This window comes from Mus musculus, chromosome 3 (assembly GCF_000001635.26).
Source record: "Mus musculus strain C57BL/6J chromosome 3, GRCm38.p6 C57BL/6J".
Taxonomy (NCBI): domain Eukaryota; kingdom Metazoa; phylum Chordata; class Mammalia; order Rodentia; family Muridae; genus Mus; species Mus musculus.
The window spans coordinates 83,895,765-83,923,267 of NC_000069.6; the positions used below are offsets into that span (position 1 = coordinate 83,895,765).

Sequence of the window (27,503 nt, forward strand, 5' to 3'; positions counted from 1 at the left end):
TCAAGTACGAGCAGCAGCTGAGGGTCTCGGGACATCTCAATAAATTCTGTTAAGGCTTATAGCTCTCTGTAGCACACCACACCATATCCCCATCTTACAGAGGAAGATGTGGGTACAGAGGTCACAGGTGAGCTGCAGTTAGGGCAGGTAGGAGGGCTGGAGACAGGCCAGGCCTCTTCCTCCCCCCCACCCCCCACCGGTGACCCTCGAGCTCCCCCTGCTGTTGCTGGGTCTACACCCACAGACCCTTCAAAGTGCACTGCGACTGCAGTCTGCAGTAACTAACTGTTCCATGCCTCTGTCCCTGTGGCTGTGGGGATTCCCTTCTCCTCAGTGGTCCCCCCACATGGACCCAGACTTCAGCACTATGCTACATTATCCCCTAGTTCCCATACACCACCCTCACTCAGGCCACAGCAGCCAACTTCTGTTGTTCAAACTTGGATGAACATTACCACTGCACTCGAGGGGAAAACCCACCCTTCTTTTGGCCCCTAAGGCATTCATGAAGGTGGCCTTCCATGTCCTTCTATTGTGACCCCCCAGACCAATAAGCCCAGCTACACCAGCGGCCTGCCTCAGGCTCTTGGTCTCTATTGTGTCCCTCCCATTGCGAACCTTTGCCCACAGACACTAGCTTTCTTGTACCGGTCAAAGTTTCTACCTCAAATGTATCTGAGATGCCCTGGTCACTTCTGAGGGCCTGCTGCGTGTTCCCTCACCCCAGCCCTCCTCACCAATCCCTAGAGACTGAGCATCTCAAGTAACCCCTTAATTTTTGGCCTGTCCTGCTTCAGGAGGCCACAGGACATCCAGATGGCATCTTACTCTTTGCCAGAATTGTCTGTCCTGTCCACAGTCTGAGACAGCTCCCAGCCCCGAGAAACTGCTTAGCAAATATTAAACAAATGATAACTAACTTCATGTTTCTTTAGTATTAAGGTTAAAGATGACATTTCAGTAAAGGTGAAAATTTTTATTTTGCGTGCATAATAGCAAAAAATAAAAAAATAAGTGTCTTCTCAATTTCCCAGGGGAAACGGAGATAATGCTGCCCACGCTGCAGCGTTGAACGAAGCAGTTCTGAAACGGCACTAGCATCTCATGTCTCATACTCTAGAAGCCAAGTCTGAACTTGATGCCGCAAAGGCTTTGGGGCTCTTCCTCTACCCCATGATGCTTTTACTGTAGTGGACAAAGCACAAAGGTCACCATGTAACTGTTTTAGTTCATGGGCACTGTTGGTTCACGGTGCTAAGGAACTGTTCCCCACCTGCAGAATTTGTCATCCCAAACAAGAGCTCTATGCCACTCAAGGCTAACTCCCTACTCTCCCTGTGCTCGTCCTAGGAAGCGACTGTTCTGCTGTCAATCACCCGTCTGTCCGCAGGACGTCACAGGCAGAGCCAGCCAGCATTTACCTGGCTATTCCTTTTAGCATACTGTTTTCAAAGCTTATCCTTCCGGCATGGATCAATTCCACGCCTCTTTAAGACAGGGTGGAATTCCATCTCTTGGATGTACCACTGTTTATAATCTGTCAATAAACGTGTGCTGTTTCTACTCTCTGGTTTTTAATGAATAGCAACAGGAACATGGCTGTTAAGGTATCTAAGACCTTGCCTTTTGTTCTATAGAAACAAAAATAAAAATGAATTAATATTATTCAATCCTGGAGGGTCTGTTTCACCCACACCAGGATTCTAACTTGATGTCTAGTGGGCTCCCCAGAACTATATGCCCAGAAGGCTCTGCCTTACCAAAGGGAGCCTGAGCTTATAGGACATCTGTCTCCCTTCAGGGCTCCCACAGTGAAAGGAAACCAAACAACTTCAGTGCCCCACTCAAAATCACCCCAACCTCAACCTCCAATGAAGACAAAGTGGGGATAAAAATAAACTTTTATTCAAAGTTGAAACTGTTCTCCAACTTTATTCTTAGCAACAGACATTGCCTTTTCAGAGCAGGCTTCTAACGCCAGTGACAAGCCGAGGGCCCTGTCACCAGCACCTGACTCCCTAAGTATTAGTGCTGAGGAAGGAAGTGCCCCCCTTCCCAGATGTCCAACCCTGACTGCCTAGCAGAGCGGCAAGGACCAACTGCTACCACAGGATAACAGTAAGCAGCCCCAGGACCAGAGAGCAAGCCCCTTTTCCTGGACAGCCCCCATCAGGAAGGGACTTCCTGCTAGGTGGACTTTTCTGGCTAGTCTTCACCAGACCATAAGGTCCTCTTCTAAAGCACTCACTGCCAGAGGCAGTGATGGACTAAGCCACACTCTGCAGCATCCCCACGGGTACTTGGGATGCGTGGACAGAAGTCACAGCCTCCCCTTCCTGTGGTGGAAGTTATGACCTGGGATGCCAAGTCTGTAAAACTCATTTGCAAAGGGATTAAAAAAACAAACACCCAGATTTTAAAAAGCAAAAATAAACAAACAAACAAACAAACAAAACATTTATTTTTATATAAAAGTGCCAAAATATCCACCAATGTTGTACTCTATCGCGACAACCAGTTTACGCTAGGAATCAAAACACAAGGCCCTTTATTCACATTGCTCAAAGCTCAGTCCCTCACATGTTCCCACAGTAGCTGGAGTCTCTGGACAGGGGGAAGTTTGCATTGCGATTTGCTGTGCTAGTCCATATGTCCAGGTTCATGTAGGCACGGAACGGGTTAAAGCCCAGGTAGTACTCCTTGCACATGACCTGGTTTTCCATGTGGGTTGCATGCTCTGTGGCAGGGCTGATGGGGCAGCAGGTTTCATACACTTCACTTTGTGGGGCCCAGATGGAACCAAAGAGTCCAGACATGGGAGACAAGCTTCGGGTGCTCGTGAGGTAGGACTGAAGCGGAAACAAAGGTGGACAAGAGAACCAAAGGTTAGAAACCAAGAAGGGGCTTTCCAGACAAAACACTGAGACTGAAGAGATAGCCTAGGGGACACAGCCATGATGTCATGTCTACCTGCCTACCTGAGAGCTGTTAAACCATCCCAAACATTGCTATGACATTTTCATCTGATCTGTTAAGTCTATTTGCAATCTAAAGGGTTCAGTCAAATGTCTCCCGTGAAGAAATGTGTGGTGTGGGCACAAGGGGAGACAGTGTTGTGTGGTGTGGGTCTGAGGAGAGACAATGTTGTGTAGTGTGGGTGTGAGGAGAGACAGTGTGGGCACTACAGACAGCTGCAGAGCCCCTCTTTCACCTCTAACCCCACTGAAGGCCGCGGAGGCCACTGAAGGCCGTGACACAGACTTCCTGCCTGTCTCCACATTACAGCCTTCAGAAGGCGGCCACTACTCTTGTATATGAATCCCATCAGTCTGCCTGACCTGCACTCTGTGCTGAAGCGAGCAGAGCACAGGAAGAGAGAGCAGTGCAGGGGAACAGGAAGGGCGACACTCACTGGAGAGTTGACGAGACTGGCATGGCCCCAGGCAGCGGGCATGCTGGCCGGAGTGTTCCAGGTAGAGGGGGTGCTGTGGCCAATGAAGTCCGTCTGAACTTTCGAGGAGCAGGGGAAGCCATTGGTATAATTCATGTTTTCTGTGAGGGATGGGAGAAAAACTGTTGGTGAGGTGCTGAATTCTCAGTGGAGGATAAAGGCGGCCCTAACCCTGAGTGCAATCTGCATGCTAAGACAGAGCGCCCGGCAGGGCTGCATGTCTGTGCTCACTCATTACATGGGGATACTTCTAACACAGAGGTTAGAGTATTTCTAAAGAAGTGGACAGTGCCAAACTTCTTCCCTCCCCTCAAACCCAACAACATTCAGGGCCAGGTGCGGATGGAACCCTCGGGGCTCAGGCATTCTTGGATACACCTCCCAGCTACGTGCTCTCGATTTTGTTAATTACCAGCCCTCCTCACCCTCATCAACCTGCATATAGATCACATGGCCCCATAAAGCACTTACAAGTACTAAAGCTTTAATCCTAGGGGGACAGCTGCTGTAGCTCCCTCTTGTGGTTAGCTGGCTATAACGCAGTGTCAGAATCAACACCGGACACGTGGCTGGGAAGGGCAGTGCCAGCCAAGAGAAATGCTGGCCCAGCTGTATCCTGCAGTTTCCAGATACTCGGGGAATTCCCCAGCTCTTAATACTTATTGTAACACACGTGTTTTGATGGAGCACCTGTATGTGCCCACTATTCCTGCCCCAAGCTTGGTTCCCTCCTTCAGGGTTCCCCAGACCCAGGGGTAAAGTCGGGACGCGCTGAAGAATGAGTCTATCCCATAGGAGAGTCTCCTGCTGAGAAGTTGTGGCCCTGTTCTCCAATAAAACAGCTGCCCTGTTCAGGCTATAGAGCCATAAGTGACTCAGTTCAACCTAATTTACAGGACGCAGTGGGATGAGGTTACACACAGAAGACCCCAGACACCAGAGCAAGGGCTGCCGGGAGGGTCCATTTGAAATTGCCTCTTCCCATGTGCACAAGTGGATCCAAGTAGCAGCCCCCTCAAGGATCATCCAGGCTGCACACTGTTAGGTGCACAGGCACCTTGCTTGACTTCTGAGAATGCAAGAGTGCATTGGCAATGACCGAGTGCCTTACCTTCTGGGAAGGCATTGTAATCGTTCAGTTCCAGAGGGCAGTACACACTGGGAAATTGGCCTTCGCAGGATGCACTCCAATCAATGAAACTGCTACAAAAAAACAAACAAAAATCAAGGACTAGCTTCAAGTACAGCACGCCAAGAAAGGAGTAAAGACAGAGGAATGGCTCTACTGCCCTGCATCCTCATCTGCAAGTCTCCAGGATAGGGACATAAGCAGTGTGTTCTGTCAAGTCAGAGCCAGAGGCTTAGCTTCTTGCCAAGGACATTGTACCTGCAGGACAGTTGGCTGGGTCAAGGGCACGCTGCCTTCCAAACCGCATCTGTTAGCTAGACACGGAATCTGGCGCAGCTGTATTAGCACCATGGGAAGACAAGGGGACCCTCAGTGCCCCAGTATACACCTGAAGAGCTCTGTCATGCTGCTCCTGCTAATCAAATGTCCAGCTGTCCCCAGATTACAAGCAGCATCCAGCTTGGAAAGGTCAGCACTGTAACCTGTCTGGTACTGCGGTCACTGCAGGCTGCGGTGCATTACAGGAATAAATAAGGTGGGGATACTGTTACAATGAGCCGTCAAGTGGGTCCTGTGACATCAGACACTGACATTTGCCAGGTCCCCTCACTGAGTAACAATAGTATGGCAGACTGAAGCAACCGCTATTGTGTAACAATTTGCTGATATCAGATTTCTGATCCGTTTCAGTTTGTAAGTGTGTTCAAGAATAAGCCACAGGAAAATAAAGATCTGCCCGGGAGAAGGTAATAGGAGCACTTCAGATTTGTTCCACGTATGAAATCATGCTTTCAACCTATAGGGGAACGCCAGGTGGGGCTACCAGCTGTACTGCTCTGACTTCATGTTCCTCACAGCGGCTGCTGTTGGACAGCACAGTGTAACTCCAGAAGGCAGAAAACACAAAGCTCCCAGGCATAGTCCGAGTATCTGGGATTGCCCTGAGCTCCAGCTCCGGCTCTAGTTGCCAAGCGGAGCTGTATAAGAGCAGTGGGGCCTACCTGTCAGGGATGGAGGTGGGCTCCTGAGACACCCCTGGGGCACCGTTCTCCACTGGGCAGTTGAAGCTGCTGGTCAGACACACTGGCTGGGAAGGCCACAGGCCTCCGGGTGGATACAGACCTGAGGGTTCAAGGAGGAAGGTTTAAGAGCAGAACACAGCATGGCAGAGTCCACACGGCAATTCTTTTTTTGTTTGTTTGGTTTTTTTTGTTTGTTTTTTCGAGACAGGGTTTCTCTGTATAGCCCTGGCTGGCCTTGAACTCAGAAATCTGCCTGTCTCTGCCTTCCAAGTGCTGGCATTAAAGGCGTGGCAATTCTAAGTCTGGTGGTTCAAGGCTCTCTGAGGGCCTTTCTGCTGAAGATGTGACTGCAGACAGGGAGTGAGTCAGATGCGTCTGGAAGCTCCAGCTAGGTGGGGAGCAGTCTGAGAAGGTCCAAAGTGGGTGGTACTGGGTCTCCACAGAGAAAAACCATGATTAAAGAGTGAGGGAGGGAGGGACTAGGGGCTGACTGGACTGGCACTGTGCTTGGGTGGGAAAACCCTGGCTGCTGAGCAGTGGGAGTGCTGGGCAGAAGTTCCTATGGCTACACCCATTTTACACATTCAGCCAGCAGACATACTGGGGCCTGCAGCAGGACAGCAGGCAGACACGCCGGCTGCTGGACAGAGACATGGGTTCCTCTCCTGCAACATCTACATCCATCTTGTTCAGGTGTCTTTCTGAGGCTGCTCAGGACACTCGACATTGGTGTAGCTGACAAAATGGCAACTATCCCTCTCAGGAAACCTATGTCTCATTCTGTCACACAGCTGCCAGTCTAGGAGGGCTGCACCTTCCCTGCCAGGCCGCCTTAGCACTGCATGTAACATGCCTAGCTTTCACAAGAGCCAAAGGAAGCACTACACTTCTGGTATGGGACCACCACTGCCTGCCATACCACACAGGGCGGAACCAATGTCTGCCTGTGGCTCCACCAGGAACACGCAGCAAGCTCAGGAGAACAATGCTTCCCACCCATCAAGTCTTGGGTTCCCTAAAACCAGGAGTCCATCCCGGTCTGTGTTATCCCTGCAGCAATGGAGGAAGAACTGACAGACGAAGCTCACGTCTCTTGATGTCCTGTGAGACTTGTCTAAGCCAGAGTCTCTTGTTTCCAGACAAGACATTAACTTCTGAGTAGGAAGAAAAATCTCAGGGGCTTCCCAGCCCTGACAGTCATGTCATCCCACTTATGTGTAACACATAATGGCATGCAGTAAAAAGGAGGAAGGCAGAAGGAGGTCACCTGTCAGGCCGTCAGAAAGGACTTCTGGGAGCAGGTAGTCAGGGAGGAGACGGGGAGCAAGCTGCCAGGCTCTACAGACTGAGACGGGGAGGGTGACCCGGGAAAGAAGGCCCCAGGATGACTGAGATCGGGGCCTAGGCCGTTAGAAAGAGGGACTGGAGGTGCGAGCACTGTGTACAGTAGCTGTTAGACTCCGAACAAAGGTGTTCAACCACAAGTTGGCTGTAAGATAGTTTACATTTCAGGAGAGAGGCCCAAGCTATAGACACAAATCTGAGAGATGTGGGAATTCAAGATGAGACTTGAAGTTTTAAATGTGGAGAAGACTGGCAGAGGGGCCAACCACAGAAAAGAGGGACGAGCAGGAATCAAGGCTCAGGCTCTGGAGAACCAGGGTTCCTCTGGGGTGATGAGGAAATGAATGCGCAACCACGACAGAAACTGGTCTATGGGGACCAAGGATGGGGTAACACTGCCATGTCAGGGGCTTGACTTCTGCTTCAGGGGAGCAGTGGTGAGAAGGTGGGGACACAGGCATTGAGGGCGAGGACAGAGGGAGCTGTCATCACCAACACAGACTCCCTAAGGAGGCCTCTGGGCCAGGAGCCATGGAACCCAAGAGCAGGCAGAGATGGACATCCTGAGGCAGGGTATGGCTACTGCTGGGGTCTGACAGATGAGGGGTCACCGAACACTCATGTCCTGACAGGAAGGACTTATTAGAGGACTTATTAGCAACTGACAGTGGAGAAGGGGCAGGAATGGGCGAGACTCCCAGGACAGGAGGAGGCAACAGGAGAGAAGCAGACGGCCTTCCATGGTAGGCCAGTGTGGGTGAGGAGAACTTCTGAAGGTCTGGAGTAAAAAGCAAGAGCAACTAGATTGAGGCAGAAGGCAAGTAGACCAGGACAGCGGATGCCGCTGTGGGTAGTTGAGAATAGCAGACCTGCTGGGGCTGGGCAGGACTAGCAACACCACCATGAGCTTTGCAAAGGCAGTTACCTATGGAGGTCAAGGAATTCACTCCCCAGGGGCCAGGCATTTTTGCAGGGCAGGGGCAAAAGTAGCAAGGTGAGGGAGAGCACAATGGGCAGGACAGTGTCCATGCACAGCAGACCAGGGGACAACTGACCTCATCAGGACTTGGCTAAGCAGTGCAAGAGGTGATTTAAAAAAAAAAAAAGTAGTTCTTAATGGGTAGCAGGTAACGACATCTGAAACACACATGTAAACCCAGCCTGGGACACCAGGTTTCACAGAAACTCTAGCAGACAGAAGAAAAGCAGAGTAGCCGCCACTGAGGTAAAGCCAGTTTTTGGTGTGGGGATGGAACCCAGAGCCTGGTGCTTACCAGGCAGGGGCTCCTCTGCTGAGCTCTGCTAGCCCTGGGTATCTGGAGTTTGTTGCTTCTTAATAGAGGAGAGGATTAACTAAATCTTATCCTCTAGTAACTCACAGAAATGAGTGAGCCAGCCAAACCTTCATCCAAACCTTGGCTTGGCAAAGTAGAAATGACTGAAATTTGCATTTTCTTTCATTGGAAACATTTGTGTTGTATGGATTAATGACTGGGTCCAGTTCACCAACAATTTATTTCCACTAATGATCTGACAAGTCCAGAACATTTGCAAGATGGCAACGAGGCAGCTTAATCTTTCCTCTTACTCTCCAGTGGTTGCAAGCTTTTGCCTTGCCGTGTGGCTCAAGCCGGCCTGGAGCCCTCCCCCCTCCGGGCAGCACTGTGTGTCAGAAGCTTCTGTGCACAGAAACAAGTGCGTGTGTCAAGCCTAAAGCTGCCACAAGGGAAAAACTCGGGCACGTCCTGCCACAACTCCTGACCCTGATTTGGAAGAACCCCAGAATAAGACAGGATGCCAGAAAAAAGACAGACGGAAAACGAAGAGAAAGAGTGTTAGGGTTGGGAATGGATGGTGGGAGGCAGGGCTCCTCACTGGAGGCCCCAGTGGGAGGCAGGGTTTCCTCTGGCTGTCTTTCCCACCTGCAGGAAGTGTAGGCAGCTAGCGCTCAGCTCTGCCACATCCTGGTGCAGGAGCCTGCCTGTCCAGCCAGGCTGCTGACGCCCAGTTAGTGGGTCCCACACGGAGGGGCAGGCGAGCAGAGCAAGCCCACTGTGCTGGCTTGCTCACACCTCAGCTCTGCTCTCTTGTTTCTGTTATCTCTGACTGGGTCAGTGAGCTCGGTGCAGAGGAGGCTCTGCTGAGAGCTCTGGAACATTTCTGGCTGGCTGTGTCATGGCTGCTGAGGGTGTTCACACTGATGCAGAATGCTTGGCTGTGGATGTCTATCCACAGAGCAGGAGGTTGGGAGGCGCCCCCGGCCTGAGGTGCCTTCTCCAGTGCCCAGCACAGAGCCTGGCTGATGCCTGCCATGAGCCTTACCTTTCTCTTCTCCAGCACCTGCAGGTGTGGCAGGAAGACCAGGACAGGGGGACTCTGTGAACTCAGGCAGGACACTCACATCTCTGCGGGCAAAGGGAAGACAGGAAACCATGACTTCCATGCAGGAAAATTGAAAACCGCATTGCCAAATCTCCTTTGAGTCTGACCATAATCCCTTCAGAAACACAGATATGAAAGATGCACAGAGCCAGGCAAGAGCTGAGGGATACTATGACGTCTTGCCTGAAACAACCAACTGGACTACCGTGGCGTCAGCTGCAGCTTCCAATATAGACAGCAGCAGTCTTCACAGCCCAGTGGCTTTCTACCTCTGACAGGTCACAGGGAGCTTTCATGTGTGTGAGCCAAGTCTTCCTCACACGGCATCCAGGGGCCCTGGTGTCACGCCAAAGTGCTGTCCTGCATGCTGATGCCACATTCCTCTCATTATGAAAGACACTGCTGACCCTCAGTCATCACTGGTTCCACATGGGTGGTCTGAGAACTTCTGGAGGGAGTCCTGCACAGCAGCTGCCGTGTACTGTGGGATGGGACCTACAAAGGCTGAGTGGGCACTGAAAACCCACTCGTCTTTCTCTTGTAAGGATGCCCTAAAAGGCTGCCTGACACTGCCATCACCATTTGTACCAAGTTAGCACTCTCAGTATATGGACATGACTTGATGTATATGGGAAGACTGGCAAAAATAGTCCTGTGAAAATAGTCTCATTTTGTCCCTATTTTGAGACAGGGTTTTGCCACATAATACTGGATAATCAGTCTAGTCCTTAGTAGTGCAAAGCACAGGCTACTCAAATTCATGACAATCCTCCTGCCTCAGTCTTCTGAGTGCCAGAATGACAGGCACATGTCACCATCCATGTTATATGAGGGATCTGTAGAGTTGGCCATGTGTGTAGGTCCTAGAATCTACTACGAATAGAAGCTGGGGGGCAACTGTATCTCTGCTCCCCACCCCCATCCAATGCTGAAGAAAGCATTGTACAAAGAGACTGTGACTATGTCTACCAGGCCCTTGGAGGCACTGAACTATTGGTGCACAGACTGAATTCAAGTCCTACTCAGGGGAGATGGTTCCTAGTGTGGCCACATCGTTGAGAAGACAACAAAACCAGAGAGTCTCCACATGAGCCATGATGATGGTCACTAATATAATCAGATCTGGCTTCTCTGTCTGTAAAAGGCTTTTCGACTTCAGCCTACATAGCAAAGCACCAAGAAGCACCTCACTGACAGAAAAGCAGAACGTGGCCCTGAGGCAGCGAGGAGCGAGGGAGGACCTCCAATACTCACGTAGAGCTGCAGACGTGCTGTGGGAGGCTCAAGGGGACCGAAGCTTCTGAAGGGAAATTCTGTGGGGAAACACCATCTCCTGCATTGAAAGCAAGGTGTTATCAGAGCATGTTGACATGATATAGCTGTTTCACTTTAAACCAGCATACATTCTCGTTCTTTGAATTATGGATGGTTTGCCTGTGTGGGCACAGGTGTGTGTCCCCATGCACGGGGATGGCAGAGGTCAGTGCTGGAGGTCTTCTTCTGTTATTTTCTTGGATGTTGTGACAAGGCCTGCCCCTAAACACAGAGCTAAACCCATGAGCTCCAAGGATCTGCCCTTGCCCCGCCCTCCAGAGCATCACCACACCAGCATCCATGTGGGTGGTGCTAGGTATCCAAGTTCAGGATGCTTTTCCTGTCATGCTCTAACCTTCTGGCACAACGTGAAGACTGTACTACCATCCTTCAAGTACCATCCTTTCTTCCTCCACAAATCTGCCCTTCTATGTTTCCTAGAAGTTAGTTTTCAATTCAAGCCCCGTGTGTGTACTGCTTGGAAAACTCTCGATCCTTTGGTAAACAGAGTACAAAAATAGTGTGTGAAAAACAGGCTGACTCTAGCTATGAAAATCCTCCTCACCCACCAAAATGCCAAAAGCCTGTCCCTCATCTACTCTGTGTTTCCACAAGACAGAGACTTTCTCCAAGGAGGGGGCCTATCTGTTCACAGAGGCTGAGAAAATTGTAACCTTTTTACACATGAAGCACATTACCAACTAGACACGCAACATGTACCTGTGACACTGCAACCTCGGGAGCATCAGGGAAACCCTGAGGGGGTGAGTGGAGAACAGGGAGGGAAACAGAAGGATGCTGAGGACCTGGGCTGCAGTTTCTCGTCTACCTTTTCCCTCTTGGCATTTGAATTTGGATTTGAAGCCCGAATTCTGCACATGCTAAGCCACTGAACTATTCCACATCCCTGTTTTTTGTTACAGGTTTTGAGTCAGGGTCTTACATTATGATCTACAAGTTGTGATCCCTGCTACCAGCCCCCCTGAGTGCCAGTGCTGGGCTCCTGTCCAGGGCTGGGGCACCACACCTGTCTACCAGCTTCCGTGAGAGGCATCCATAATGGGGAGGGCAGGGGATGGGAGGCAAGTGCCCTGGGCTTCTGGGAAATACTGAGCCAAGCATGAATGGCCACCCGGGATCCTGCACAGTATTGCCTTGAGCCCTCGTGCAGATCCAGACTGGGAGCAGAGACATGCCTGCAGTTTTCTCAGGACCCAAGGTGAACACGTCTACATACACGGGGAATCATGGAATGAGCGTTACTGAGTCTCTGCATGTCCCTTCACTGTGCTGAAAACAACGTCACAAAACGGGCTACTCACCCAGGACTATTAAAAAATTAAAAAAGCAAAAAGCAGAATGCTATTTTGAGTTACTATTTCATTTATACAACCTAAGAACAAACAATTACCCATGTTTCTGATGGAATTATAAGCACAAAAAAATTATACTAAAAGTACACACAAAAACAATCATGATAGTGATTCTGTTGGGAAAAGTGGGTAGATGATCAAGGGCTTTCTTCCCTTTAAAAAATCAATCAATCTCAATCTCTCTCTCTCTCTCTTTCTCCCCCCCCCTCTCTCTCTCTGTGTGTGTGTGTGTGTGTGTGTGTGTGTGTGTGTATGTGTGTGTGTAAGCACTTGCTATCATACTTGATGGCCTCAGTCTAATCCTTGGGGCCCACAGGATGTAAGGAGAGAGCCAACTTTCACAAGTTGTCCTCTGACATCCACATATGCAACATGGGTGTGTATGTGTGGGATGTATGCATATAAACACTTAAAATATACACACACATACACATGCACACGCCCAATAACAAATAAATGTAATACCACTATAACAACAAAAACTGTAAAACAGCAATTGTGGGGAAAAAAGATATTAATTCTAGGAGACAGGAATACAATCATAACTGATCTCTTATCACTAAAATCTCAAAAATACGGGAGGATACGTGCCAATAATAGCATTATTCTTATTCATAATAGCCAAAAAGAAGCAACCAACTGCCCACTGAGGGGCTGCAATAAGCAAACATATTATACATGCATAATGGAATGTCTTCAATCCTCGACAAGGAAGGGAGCTGACATGTTCTGTAATGAGTCCTCGGGATATCACTGAGTGAAATCAATCTTTCAGTGAAAAATAATCATATCCGATTCATATACATGGCCAACAGCATAATCCAAAATCATGTCTGCTCCACACAAAAACAGTCATACATGGGTCATAACCAGTCACGATCTCCATACAGGACAACCATACACTCCACATCTGACAACCATGCATGTCTACAATCGTTCATGGCTTAGTTACTTGAGATATCCAAGCAGTGACGTTAGGGGCAGAGAGCAGGAGCAGGTAAGCAGGGGCTTGGAGAGGAACAGCAGTGACTACTAATGGACACAGAGTCTCAGTTTGCAAGGATGGGAAGTTCTGGTGGCGATGGCTCTACAGTCTGAATGAACGTGATTTAGGCCACCACACTGTACATTTAAAATGGTCAAAAAACAAAACAAAACAGTCAGCCCCGTGAAATACTTTAGTACAATAAAAAAGATATACAATTGTTCAGGTCTTCGAAGTGTTTCAAAGACAGAAATAGTACCAGTAACAATGGAGATCAGGAGGAGAAAGGAGGAGAGCTAAGCAGACAGCCCGAGGCAAGGCAAGCGCTCTGTCCCCTGCACGGTAGCCCTGCACTGGCTGCAGGCAGACAGGGGGCCTCTGACTCACCAGGTGGCAGGAAGTGCTGTATGTCCACCACTGGCCTCCTGTCACAATCAGAGCTGCTACTGCTCCAGCTGCCCCAGCTGCCCCGGCTGGCCCGCACACTGCCGGAGGAGCTGCCACAGTCGGAGCTAGAGTCCGAGCAAAACTTGTCTGCACACTTCTTCTCAGACTTCTGGTAGTAACTGTCTGGAGAGGCAGAAGAGGGGCTGTGCTGCACCAAGGCAGTTCCCACTAGTGCCGTGGGAGCAAGTGGACAAGGGGGTAAGAAGGGCAGGGTACACTCAGACGCCACCTCTGCTCAGCTAGTGAAAAATGACCACAGACTTGAAAGAACAGCAGGGCACAAGCTAAGTCTGGTTTGCCTGGGATAGACAGCAGGACCGGGTAGAACCTTCATCTAAGACTGGCTCCAGGGCTCTGTGGAGCTCAGAAGAGGAGCACTTGCCCAGCATGGGATCTGAGCCTCAAACTGCAAAACAGACTGAATTATACTCAAATGGCTCTAGAAATAACAAACAAAAATTTCTATCAAGAAAATTGAGTCTATTCTACTGAATAGATGAGAGACTTATAATGCCCCCTTTATTATTAAAATGTTTATTTCAGGCTTCAAAATATTGCTGATTACTGATGCCCAATTGATACTTGAGAGCAACACCCCTCTTTCAAGGGGATCACCAAGGAAGAGGGATAAAGGCTGTTGCCTTAGTGTCCAGTGTGCAAAGTGGAGCTCATATGTGGGTATGTCGGTGTAGACTGGATCACAGATTATATTCCAACTGCCACCCTTAGTGGCTTCCTGCCCCCTGTCCTCCCTCCTACACCGGCTCTGGCATTGGTGTCCGCACAGCTTCCACTCCCAGGGCACTGCCCACCTTGTGTACCAGCAGTCTGATCCAGAAACTACAGAGCCATGCAGAAATCACCAGTTCAAAAGTGGGACATCCTGCCTTACCTGGCTCTGCCCTTTCCCCAAGGGGCCCAGCCTAAGGTCTGTGCACACTGGTCCTGTACCTTCAACAGTATACACAAGACAATTGAGAATAGACAGACTTGAGGGACAGCAGCCATGTTCAGGCTCAAAAGGGCATGTGCTTTCTGATCTAACCCTGACAACTTTCTGTTGGAGTTGCCAACAGCTACGAGGCCTGTAAATGACATTTCTCAAAAGCTCAAAGAACAGATCCCAAGGACACCACTAGAAGCCCAGTGCTACATACCCTCCTCTCTCCGTTCAGGGGAGCTGCCCGAAACTTCCGTGCCAGCCTTACATTTCTCCCCAGCGCCGTCCTGTGCACACCAGCTTCTGACGTCACTGCAGACAAGCCTCTGTTCGCTCTGCTCAGAAGGCCTGGGAGAACTGCGAGAAAGACCACATCTCTATCTCATTACACAGGCACACTTTCTGTGTGTCAGGTAAAAATCACAACCTGAGGCCACCTCTCTCAGTCCTGTGGGAGGAGGATGAGCAAGAAAGGCCCCAAGTCCCTAAAAGATGTGGAGACGGAAATGTGGCTCAGTGGTAGAACTGTTTAGCACGCACAAGTCATAGGTTCCATTTTTTTTTCACTCCTGCATCCCCAAAGAGGTTAGCATTTTGAATCAGAATGAATTTAAGGAAACTTCGTCTATTTCCACATTGTACAGTGAGAAGAACAGTGTTGCGCAGTCGCTTGGCAGTTCAGGAGAGAGCCAGGGCTCCTGGCCTGATTTATCTGTATTTTCAGTGTGTGAACCTGCTGCTTTGTGTCTCCTGAAGGTCTGAGTGTTTATTTAAATATATCCCTCCTCATTTGCAAACATTTGCTTAGCAATTACTGATCTAACCCTACTTGGCGCACAGTTGTGAAAGTGCAGTCAGTATAAAGAATAAGGCTCTTTCCCCAAAAGCTCTTAAGTTAAACCACACTTCCTCACGGAAGTAATTACAATACTATTTTCTAAGAAATGCACAAATGCACGGGCTGGGAAGACTTGCTCACTTGATCAAGTGCTCAGTATGTACGCATGGAAAACAGAATTCCATCCCTAACACACGTAGAAAACTAGACACAGCGACCTTTACACCCAGATTTGAAGCAGCAGAGACAGAAGGATTCCTAGAGCTCACTGGCCAGGCAGATGAGCTGTCTAGGCTCAGTGAGAAACTGTCTCAAAATGTAAGAAGTGATTGCGGAAGATACCCAACATCAGCCTCTGAACTCACATGTGTGCACACATACATTAACATGTATTCCTACCACATACCCACAAGTGTGCACACACACCCACGTTAACATATACTTCTACCACATACATACATGTGTGCACACACCCACACTAACTTAACATGTACTCCCACCACTTACCCACATGTGTGCACACACTGATACATTTTTTTTTTAATTAAAGAAAACATATAGAAGCACCCTGTGAGTTCTCTGCACAGGTCATGGCAGTGACTGTGTGATGTGTGTGGGATGACGAGAATGCGGCCCAGACATGGGAGATGCAGAGCAGGATGTCACTGGCTTCTGCACAAGGCAGAAAGATGTGGACGGAACGGGTATCCAGCAGCACCTGACTAGGTCTCCCATGTTCTCATGAGCAGACACAGACTACTCCCTAGTTACTTTTAAACAATTTGATTATTTGCTTGGATCTCAGAAATATGCTGTAAGAAGTTTTCTAAGACTACTTGGTGAAGTTGTACTCTTATGTTTCTATATGTTCCTATTAAGGAAAATACAGTATGTTAAAGTGACCAGTAAAATTTATGAAAATACATATAGGAAAATACAAAAGGCCTAATGTTTCCTTTATACAGAATACTGTACTCCAATTCTCAAATAAATAACCATATATGCTGGGGTATGTAACATGATAATTTCCACTGTCCTGACTGCCTTGTGTGAATTATGTATAGAGCAAAGCCCGAAAGCTGCCCTGCCTGGAACTGGCACCTGACTGTCTTCCTGGAATACAGACGAGGACCTGGGAGGAGCTATGACAACGCTGAACCATGGGCTCTGAGCTTGGTGACAGCCTTCCTGGGTGCTCTGACCCCTCAGAATGCTCAATTATAACACAGTGGAACCTCACACCTACTCAAATGTGCAAGGGCTAGAGGACCTTATAAACAGCATGCTGGAGCACCTAACCAAGCTCACAGGGTAGTGATGCCTCTGGATACCAGGATTCAAAGGCAAAGCCTGCATGAGGGAGAGAGCTCCTGCCTTGGCTATTTAGAGACTGATAAGGACAGGGGTCAGGACCTTGGAATGGAGTTTTGTATAGAAAACTGGGCACTGCAGGGGGGCATCCTGCAGAGGGAGAACTGCGGAACCGGGAAAGCCTAACTGTAGGTACATACAGGGTGGAGAACATGTCTGTTAGAGGCTCCAACACACATGTGCTGTGCTGGGAATCAAAGATGAAAAACTAGAACTCAAAGGCCACTTCGCTGGATGTGCTCATCTGGTTAAAAAACCCTTCAAGCTGGGAAACTTACAGTACGATAGATTTAGGGTTTACCCCTGCCTGGAATCCCAGCAACACAGAGCTTCCACAGACAGTGTTTAGTCCCCTACTCTTCCAGATAAAGAAATGCAAGGCTGAGAAGACAGTGTCTCCAAACAGCAGGGTTTCTAAGGCACAGAACCTAACTTCATAGGTAGCACGTTATAAGGGACAGCTTAGGTCTTTTCTCTAAAATTTCCCACAGCTTTTAGCATTTTATAAGGAGCAGGTAAAAATATAAGTCTTAAAAGGTTATGTTACAGTATTTATTTTTTAAGATTTATTTTATGTATCTGAGTACACTGTCTCTGTCTATCAGAGGAGGGCATCGGATCCCATTACAGATGGTTGTGAGCCACCATGTGGTTGCTGGGAATTGAATCCAGGACCTCTGGAAGAGCAGTCAGTGCTCTTAACCGCTGAGCCATCTCTCCAGCCCATGTTACAGTATTTTTAAGGAGTAAAATTACAATGAGAAACTCTACTGAGTCAGCAAATTCCTCTGAGTGTGAATACAACACTGTCCTATGCTGTGGTGCCCACCTAAGCCTACAGAGGAGGCACTGCTGTCAGTGGAGATCTGCCCTGAACTGGGAAGGGGCTGCAGGAACACGTACCTGGAGGCCTGGGCAGAGGCCCTTTTCTTGTTTCTCCTACAAGGTCGGGTTTTATTCCAGTTGAGGGCTTGTGTGCTTCCTTCTCTCCTCTCCTGAAGCTTCCTCTTCCTGGAAGGATCTTCCTGCTGAAGAGGAGGAAGGAAACATTTGTGCTTTCAAGACACTATCTGAAGAGAAACTCATGACTGCCTTTAACTCTGGAGGACCAACTGTCTGCATCCAGAACGCCTCGGCTCTGCACACTCGAGACCGGCCTTTCTCTGTCTCTGCTTTGTTCTTTCTCATTCTTGTGTCTCTGCTTTCTCTGTCTGCCAAAGACAGAGAAGAAAAAGTAATTGTTGCTTATAAAACCTCCAAGGGGCTGAGAGGGAGAGATCTGCCAGTGCTATCCAGGTGGCTGCGCTAAACCTTCTGCCTCCACTTGGTCATTTGGTGTCTGACTGAATCAACTGCCCGAGCAGAATCCAAATGACCCGGGAAGGTAGGAGCTGCATCTCTACTCTAACTCGCCTGAAATGAACTTTTCACGAACAGCCAGACCACCAGAGAATGTTCTAAACTAGGTACAGCTTCTTGGGTAAATGAAGTCAGAACATGTTTCATGTGCAAATGTGGTTATGAAGAACTTAATCCAGTGTACTGACAGTTACAGGTACATGCGCTACATAGACACACATTTAAAACTTTGTCAGGTGTGGTCTATACATAGGCTCAGTTGGTGGCCATGGGATGGTCCCTTAAGTTAAGGTCCTTTAACGCATCTTCCCCATCCTCTAGGGTGTGCGCCAACCCCTCCCCCACTCCTTCCCTACTCCCCTCTTCAGCAGAGCACAGGCAAAGAGAGTCAGGCTTAACAACACTCCTGCAGCTCGGAAGGACTTGCCTCCTCCATGGTCTTCACAAATACAAAGATGTACCCCACACCAGAGACCCTGGACCCCTGGACCAGAGCTTCTCTATTGCTTTAGACTTCTTTTGTGAACAAAGCAAAGGTTAGTTCATTTCCTTTGTGGTGGCCCAGAAATCAGAGGAGGAACCCTTGGCAAGCTAACAGACATCTGGCTAACGGGCCTTGGAAGGAGAAAGAGGGAAGCTTGTGTTCAATTCCCTACTTGTCCTCAGTCCAGGCTATCAGAGCCTCCTGCATGTGTAACAGGAAAAGGCAGAGAATTTAGGTCACACAGGCAGGGGGGGCCATGGAGTTTTGCTTTCTTTTTATATTCTTTTAATCCTCCCAATATTAAATACATGATTTTTTTTTTTTACTCTAAATGTGTTTAAAAATATTGTAAGTCCCACACAGAAAGACCCGTTCTCCAGGCTTCTGTCTGATGGTCCACAGACAGGCACAGAAGAGACTACTCGGGCAGAACCACGGCTGCCAGCAATCACCGTTGTTTGTCACTAATTGCTGCTGGGGGAACTTTGTCTGTGTCCACCTTGACTGTAAGAGCCAACAAAGGCTTGTCAACTCATGCACTAAAGCCTTGCTGTCCAAGAACAAACACAGGTCAAGTGTTGGTCTTTAAATGGGGTCAGAGAGTGGGGGCTGGTCAGTGGTCACTAACATTTGTCTGCCTTTCAGAAATCAGCATGGTTGGAACAAACTGTCAGCCTGCACAACTGAGAGGTTTGTTCCAACCATGCTGATTTTGGATGGGTGTTTAAAAAAAACTTCCCTCTACCACTTAACTTTACACACGTACAAAGTGGAGGAAAATCATCTTTCCCTAGATAAAATAAAAAGATAACACAACTGTTTCCACCCAGAAGTAGTCCTGGATCCAAGTCCCATCACCCAAATCAACAACAACACCCCCAAACCAAACACCCTTGCTCATCTATCACATGTCCAATATTTTGCTAACTGGCCTAGGGGTATAGCTCAGAGGTAGGGCATGAGCTTATTAGCATGTGGGGGCCTTGAACCCAACAACAGAAGATTGTTGACACAAATGATGCTTCAGGGAGAATGAGGCCAGCTCATTCAACTGCCACCCAGGAGAAAGTCACCTGGAGTCACCCTCCTGGAAGGCAGCCTGACAATGAGGAAGCTGAACCAGTCAGTCCTGCCTGCAGCCATCACGGTGAGTCAGAACGAATCATTCATCACAGAGTTATTTATGAAGTGAAGAGGAGAGGCAGCCTGCAGAAGGAGGATGGAGTAGCATCTTCCCACTCAATACTCAACCACATGAGAAAATCAGGATTACAACTTCCATATACACGCAGTAATAGTTACTCTTAACTATCTTACACTAAAAAAAAGCTAAAGATCTCATTCAAAAAACATTACATTTTAGATACATAATACATCTCTCCCCCCTTTCCTTTTAATGTTTCTGTGATCAAAATTGCTTTTCTAAAACAAACAAACAAACAAAGCATTTAAGAGAAAATAAAAACCCAGAGCTAAGGCTTAGTCTATGGCTTCCAAGCCAGGTCTTCACCCTCCTTGTCAACAGAGAGAGCTAGTTGTCTGTGCACAACAGATTTATAGAAGCTATGAAGTCAGGCACTAAGAATGAGCAAGAAAAAAACCCTGCAAACTGCATGCACACAGTGCTCACCGAGGGCTGCTCCCTGAGTGACTCTCTCTAATGGACAGTGTGGTGCAGAAAGCTTCCACTGACCTGAAGGAACAAACCCACGGAATCAGGACACAAACACCGAGGCAATGACCAAGGTCAGCCACATGATGGCACCAGAATATCTACCTTGCAACCAAGGGCACATCCTTGGGTCCCAAAGTCCATTCTGAATTCCCCAAATCTTTGGTCCTGCAGTCTGCTAAGCAAGCTGCCAACACTGCGTGCAGATGGCTGAAAGCTGCACAGACCCAGAGTGTATGCAGGCACAGGACTGATCAGGGGCCAGTGAAGTCCTCAAATGATTTGATGGTTGAGATGAATGGGAGAAAATATCAAACCAAAACAAAAAACAAAAAAACCTCATAATGAAGGGGCAGCATACACAAGGCTCATCTGGCCCAAGGCTCATCTGGCACGGTGTAGGGTTCTGGTACATGTGTGTGGCAGAGGGAGCCAGCAGCATCACCTCTGCCTCTCAGGGCGACATGAGACCACAGGAACCTTGGCGTCATTGGCTCCATACTCAACTCCAAAACGTGGTTTCTGCGTCCCTTCCTGCATCTGTTCCTCTGCCTCGCATGCACCCCTACATCACCCAGTACTTAGATTCAGGCCACACCTTTGCTCATGCCGTAGAGAAAGTGTGACTGCAGACCTTGATTGTCACTCTGACCTACGTCTGGGATCAACTGAAGCCACAGAAGTTGGGCACACCTGTGAGGGATTTTCTTGATTGGATCACGTTAGGTAGCATCCCCTAAATCTGGGCCCTGCGATGACAGCCCACATAAAAGGACACGGGGAGAGGAAGCTCTTGCTCTCAATCTTGCTGCTGAATTCGTCTATTCAGACGCTATGCCCGGTATTAAATTCAACTCCTTCAGGATTCCAACACAGACTGAAAACCAGCAGCTGTCAAGGAGTCCTCTGGGACCCCAGCACTAGATTGGGACAGCAGGGATATTCACTCTCATGGACTAAACAACTCCAGGATTCTCAGACTGCACTGTGACACAGCCCTTGTTGGACTATATAGACCACATCTGGTAAGTCAGTCTAAATATAAACATATACTATATATGTGTATACATATGCATGCATGTGTATATATTCATATCCTCATTTTATCAGTTCATATATATTCATAATACATATATGTATACATACATAATGCATATGTGCATATGTATATAGAGAACTCTGAGTAATAAAGTCAGGCTACTACAGGTCCAGCTCCATAGAGGTAACCCCTATTCCTAACTCCTGCCTGGCAGTCCCAATATGGAGAGCTCAAGAGCCTTCCTGCCCATGTTTCCCTGTGGGTGCCTGCCTTTCAACCAGATGGGCTCCCTAGACACTCCCAGCTGTCGGCCCTGTTGGGTCCTTTTGGAGATTCTGCAGTGCTTGCTGCCTGCCTTCTTTGACCTTTCTGTGTGCTATGCTTGTACAAGATGCTACTCCCTCCAGGGCTTTCCAGAACCCTGTAGGCCAGCCTTAGTCTTGCTGCTTGATTACATCCACGTTCCTGTGCCTTTATAAATCCACTGTGAAATGTCTATGGTTTACATATTTACAGTACTTCCATTTAATTTAAGCAAGAGTCATGCTTCTTATGTAAGGTTGAACAGCCTGGAATATAGAAATAACCAGGCTCACTGACTATCTCATAAACCTTCCTTCTGAATATTTCTCCATGAGGTAGATGTGTAGGCTTACACATACATAAGGTGACAGGACAGGAAATGGATAAGGTGACATTAAGACAATTAGTTCCTTTTAGATCAAACATTATGGTCCAATTTTATAAGAATCTAATTTTTTTTAAGTAACCAAAGTAGAACCAAAGGAATTATCAACTTTCTAACATTTTTTCTGCATTATATATTAGTCATTAAAGATCTCTTTAAGGGCCAGACACTGTGGCATACGCCTTTAATCCCAGCACTCAAGAGGCAGAGGAAAGATTTTGAGGCCAACCTGGTCTACATAGTGAGTTTCAGGATAGCCAAAGCTATGAAGAGAGACCCTGTCTCCAAAACAAGACAGCTAAGAAACAGATTGCTGGGGTGTATCCTAGTGGTTCTTATCATCCGTAGGCTCTGGGTTTGATCTTCAGTGCCACAGGGACAGACAAACAGACTCACACACAAGACTGCCCTCTACCTGGAATGATCACAGTAAAAATTTCCTCCCACCTGCCTTTGACTATCCCCACTTTCCAAGTGTTTTAGATATTACTCTATCTTCAGTAATACCTCTTAGATATTACTATATCTACTAGGGTTTTTAGTATTTGCAATCTGGTTTTATTGTTTTAGTTTTAGTTCTGGATATAAAATAAGCCGATGTCAATAACAGACCTTTAATGCAACTTCTGCAACCCTAAACCTTCACGTCTACTTGGTGGGTTGTCATTCACCTGGTTTCCTCAGGACAAGTTTACAGGCTCATTTTCATTTAAAAATGTCTGCTGTAATTGCATCTCAACTTGACAGGACAAATAGTCTTTGCCCACATTTTCCTTCTCTCAATGACACCTCAATGTTGTGGGCGGTCCTGATGCTGCTTGAATTCTGATGTGGCCTTCGGACAAGCAGTCTATCACATACTCTGGATCTCATGTGAACCTTCTCCCATTTATTGGTCAATAAAAGCTAGAACCTGTGACTGGGCAGTGGAGGGGAAAGGTGGGATGGGAGGCCTTGGAGAGTGGGGGCAGGCAGGTAGGGAGAGAAGTGAGAGAAGGAAGGAGAAGGGAGGGAGGAGGAGGAGGAAGGGAAGGTGGAGCAGAACCACACAGCTAAGAGAAACTGCAGGTAGCAAAGGGTCTCATAGCTGGGGAATACATTAGCATCGAGCTAGAGCTGCCCAATCTAGGCGGACCACTGAGAATAATTGGATTATGTAGGTTTTCCGTATGGGATTATTGGGGTGGGGAATTACTGCACCCATTTGCTGACATTATTTGATCCCACAGAGATGTCTGAAGCAGGCTGAAGTTTGTGTTTCTGGTTTTCCTTGCGCTGGGCCAGCTTTATGCCTCAAGTTTCATGAATCATGTAGAATGCGCCTTTGCCTGTCATGCATCGGTGTGCTCACACCTACAGAGCCGGGCCGCTGTACTCTACCAAATGAACTCTTCCCTCACTGCAGGAGGATTTCTTCCTATTACATTAATAATAACTTTTCTGATATCTTAGAGAAAAGAAAGATGATAATAGCTTTAGAACAAGAATAGATAAGCAACTCCTCCAGACCACTGTGAGGAAGAGATGTCAGTACTAACTAGATGGAACAGGTTCTGGGCCAGTTTGTTCTACTACTCTCTCTATGAGTTAACTAACACAAGGCTTATGATTAGTTCTCCCAGAAAATAAAAGCAGCCTGGGGTCACTACAAACCACTGTACTCTCACCCATACAATCAGAAGGTAAAGCTTGCTGAGCAATCATATCACACCTTTGCTATCATCTACAGAGAAAAACCATACTCATCAGAGATCTCTTTCCTGTCTGCTTGCGGTGTGTCTGTCTGTCTGTCTGCCTGCGGTGTGTGCTATGCTCTTTTTACTAGGACGGAGAACGAGGACTGCAGACCTCTGCTGAAGGTGTGTCCTGCTTCTCGGAGCACGTGTCTTCTGGAGATGCCCCCTGCGTCTTCCTCACTGAGGACGGCTCTGCGTCAGCGGCTCTCACAGGCTCAAAGCTGTCCACTTCACTCCTGACAGGCGCTTGCTGCTTATTTCCTTCAAGAAATAAAAACAATTCAGTTTCTAGTACTCTTCCATTCGTATTCTCCATAGTTAAATGTTCTTTCATTTAATTTAATGAGACTTAGGCACAATTATTTTATAACCACGATTCTCCAGAAACTGACTTTGTTTACAAGTGCAAATATACTTACATAAAAGTTCTCCAATCTTTAAAAGATGTCAAAGCGGGGGTGGGTCACTAACATTATTGTAATTATTGTAATTACTCACAGTATTCCAAGGGAGGAAGCCTGCTGTCCATCAATGGATGACTGCAATACTGTAGGATGGGGCTACATTTAACACTACCAAACCCAACACTTACATTAGTTAACAAGGTTTTTAAAGTGGGATTAAATTCCTGCTTAAAAGACACAGCCTGAGGAACCTTTATACTAAATGAAGTAAACTAGGCAGGAAGGGAAACTTAATGTAGTCACAATCGGACAGACAAAGGGGAGAGTGAGAGGGAGCGATTGGTGTTTAATTTACTACTTAATAGACACAGAGCCATTGTTTGGGATGATAGGACATCCTCATGGTAGACTGAGGGGATGGTTGCCCAACAACTTGATTATAGTGCTCGTTTCTTTCAGAGAACCTCAACTATTTTTTACATCAGCATAGCCTTTATGGAATAGTCAAAATTCCACTTAAGGATTGTGCCAAATGCATAAAGCTCTCTAGAATTAGCTTAGAGCTTTTCCAGACCTTCGCTTCAGGATCAACAGTGACAGTAATGAGATTTGCATGGTTTGAACGTGGATCTTGGCCCCCAGGCTGGCTATTGGGAAGGGCAGTGGATATTTAGGGGGCAGGCCTCGTGGGAGGTGTTGAGATCACTGGAGTGGGTCCTGAGACTTGATCTCTTCCCCCTGCACAAGTTTTTCAGTTTTCTGGCTCATGATGTGGGTGTATTCTTCTGAGGCATGCTTTCTACCTTGCTGGCTGAACACCAATCAGATGTTAAGACAACAGGCCAGTTGACTTGGGACTAGAAAATCCACAACTCTGCCCTGAATAAATTATTCTCTGCAAGTTCACACTGTTTAAGAGATACTTCACTGCAGTAACATGAAGCTGGCCAACAAGTACTAGTAGCTAACTGCTAACATCAAAGCCTGACTGGTATTGTAGCATATGCCTTTAATTCCAGTACTCAGGAGGCTGAGCCAGGTGGATCTCTGTGAGTCTGTGTCAGCCTGATCTACAGAGTGAGTTCCAGTCCAGTCAGGGCTACCTAATGAGATCCTGTCTAAATGAAGAAACAAACAGAGTTTCCCCAACAGACACAGGAATGTGCTAATATACTGATTAGAGAGAAAAGGGAGGAGGGCAGAGACGAGGTAGTGCAGGCCCTTCTGTCAGAGGCTGAGGCATCAACTAGGGTATACTGATGATTTCCTCTATGCTATATGTCAATAGCATCTGTGTTTCTTCCCATAAGAGATGCTATTAAAGAAGCAAGGCCAGGGAATAGGAGATGCTGCAGCTATTAGAAAAGTGGAACTGGGTGGTGGTGGTATACACCTTTAACCCCAGCACCAGAAGGCAGAGACAGGCAGATCTCTAAGTTCAAGACCAGGTCTACAGAGTGAGTTCCAGGACAGCCAGGGCTACACAAAGAAACCCTGTCTCAAAAGAACAAACAAACAAACAAAAAAAGAAAACCAAGAATTAAAAAAAAAAAAAAGAAAGAAAGAAAAGTTGGTATAGATCTATGTATAGGGTGACTACTTTTTTTTTTTTTTTTTTTTTTACAAAAAGCCTGAAGCTGAGAACTATTTAGCTGCAGCATTTTACAAAACAGGTGCCTCCTGTTAGAACTCGAGTTTGAATTTCAATATTTGTGCCTTTGCTAAAATTGTGCACAAATGCACTCAGCTCACACAAATCAGAGGTCCCAGCTGGGCACAGTAGCTTTCCCCTGTGACTCTATGACTCAGGAGGATGACTGAACAGTCCTGTGGTAAGTCAGACAAGAATCTGAGGGCTGGAGAGATGGCTCAGTGGTCAAGAGCACTCCCTGCTCTTTTGGAGATCCTGAGTTCAATTCCCAGCAAACACATGGTGGCTCACAACCATCTGTAACAATATCCGATACCCTGTTCTGGTGTGTCTGAAGACAGCTATAGTGTACTCATATAAATAAAAATAACTAAATCTTTCAGAAAAAAAAAAGAATCTGAAGAGAGAGAGAGAAAGAGATGGGGAGAGGGACAAGATGGGGAGGGGATAGCACCACACTGCTCTAAGGTTACAGGGAGACCAGATCTCACTGGGAATAGACAAGACACCAAAGGAGAACCACCATCACCGAGTGACCAAGATTACCATGTTTCCTGGAAACTTCTGGCAAGTCTGACTGAAGGTACTGAGGTGGGGTTTTGGGCAAAGTACTTTCAGGTGGCTTCTTAGAAGTCTTCTGTGGACAGGGCTCTTGTTCCTTGAGCTCAGCCACATTCTCTGAAATTTTGCTGTCAGTTTCCTTAGGAAACATATATGTGTGTACTCCCTCCTTCATACTACATTCTGAAGGAGTGTTAGTGACAACTGTGTTTTTCAGTGAGCTTTCCTCTTTGTGCAGTACATTTTTGGGAAGGGTTAGATTCTTCTGCAAGCTGCCATTGATGCCACTGGCATATCTGAGGCTGACCCAGTTCTCACTGAGGACATTAGTGCAAATGTCTTCCTTGGCCACAGACAGGGAGCTTGCCAGGGTCACAGTCTGCTTCTCCTCAGTGGTAACGTTGGCACTGCTGGCCGCAGATGCACTGGGCTTCTGTTTGCTGTAGTAGAAGGAGCATTTATGCTTCTTCTGAGAATGACCATAGGTGGCCGGGCTCCTCTTGGCGGCATTCTGCAGCCTGCTCAGGGATGGGCCCACTGGAAGGCAGCTCTTCCCTCTACCTTTGTCAGATGGGCTGTATGTGTCCAGGAAGTTCTTGCAAGTGCTTCTGAATACAAGAAGAAATACATTTAGTATGGATGCAAAGTAAACAATACACAAGGAGCCATTGGTGGCACCACTGAGTGGTTCCAGCTCCCCCCACCTTTCAAAGCCCCATGAGTTCTCTGCTGACAGCCACCCACGAGCCACGCCCTCACACAAAGTCTAAGAAAATGCAGCTGTTCACACAAGCTACCAAAGTGTGGTTAAAACCTCTATTACCTGGAGAGGAATCAGAAATGAGCAGTAGGAGCCCACCCTCAGCACACAGGGGAGGGGCCCACCCTCAGCACACAGGGGAGGGGCCCACCCTCAGCACACAGGGGAGGGGCCCACCCTCAGCACACAGGGGAGGGGCCCACCCTCAGCACACAGGGGAGGGGGCTGCTTACTTGTGAGGATGGGAACTGATCATAGCCACTGGATCACCGTTCTGCTGGGAAGAGGAGCTGCCGTTTTGCCTCTGTCTTGTTTTCATGAATTCCATCAAAATGTACTGTGCTTGCTGGAAGGCTATTAGAATCACACCCAGCAGGGACAAACTGGGGAGAAGAGAATGCCATTCTTTACTGTATGGCTCTGAATAAGACCCACTATAAGCCAGGCATAGTAGAACACAGCTACAGTTCTAGCTACTCAGAAGCTGAGGCAGGAGGATTGCTTGAGACCAGTTTGGGCAACATAATGAGACTACTTCAAAAAGAAAAACAAA

The 27,503-nt window shown here is 47.7% G+C and overlaps 1 protein-coding gene across 6 annotated transcripts in view; it reads right to left on the reverse strand.

Annotated features, from left to right (window-relative positions):
• Window positions 1–2,440: 2,440 nt before the first annotated feature.
• The window catches only part of Tmem131l (transmembrane 131 like), a 141,986-nt gene continuing 116,923 nt past the window's right edge, over window positions 2,441–27,503 (reverse strand). The window contains exons 24-35 of one of the 6 annotated variants that reach the window (XM_006501323.3): window positions 27,184–27,333; window positions 26,176–26,798; window positions 23,687–23,835; window positions 17,500–17,621; window positions 14,605–14,744; window positions 13,388–13,570; window positions 10,583–10,661; window positions 9,269–9,351; window positions 5,582–5,702; window positions 4,563–4,654; window positions 3,413–3,552; window positions 2,441–2,849 (exon numbers count right to left, since the gene is read on the reverse strand). In XM_006501323.3, coding sequence (XP_006501386.1) covers window positions 2,577–2,849; window positions 3,413–3,552; window positions 4,563–4,654; window positions 5,582–5,702; window positions 9,269–9,351; window positions 10,583–10,661; window positions 13,388–13,570; window positions 14,605–14,744; window positions 17,500–17,621; window positions 23,687–23,835; window positions 26,176–26,798; window positions 27,184–27,333 — 2,155 coding nt within the window. In that variant the 3' untranslated portion in view covers window positions 2,441–2,576. Of the gene's footprint in view, window positions 2,850–3,412; window positions 3,553–4,562; window positions 4,655–5,581; window positions 5,703–9,268; window positions 9,352–10,582; window positions 10,662–13,387; window positions 13,571–14,604; window positions 14,745–17,499; window positions 17,625–23,686; window positions 23,836–26,175; window positions 26,799–27,183; window positions 27,334–27,503 lie in introns of all 6 variants that reach the window. The other 5 variants (XM_006501324.3, NM_172681.4, XM_006501326.4 and 2 more) reach the window with 5 other exon arrangements.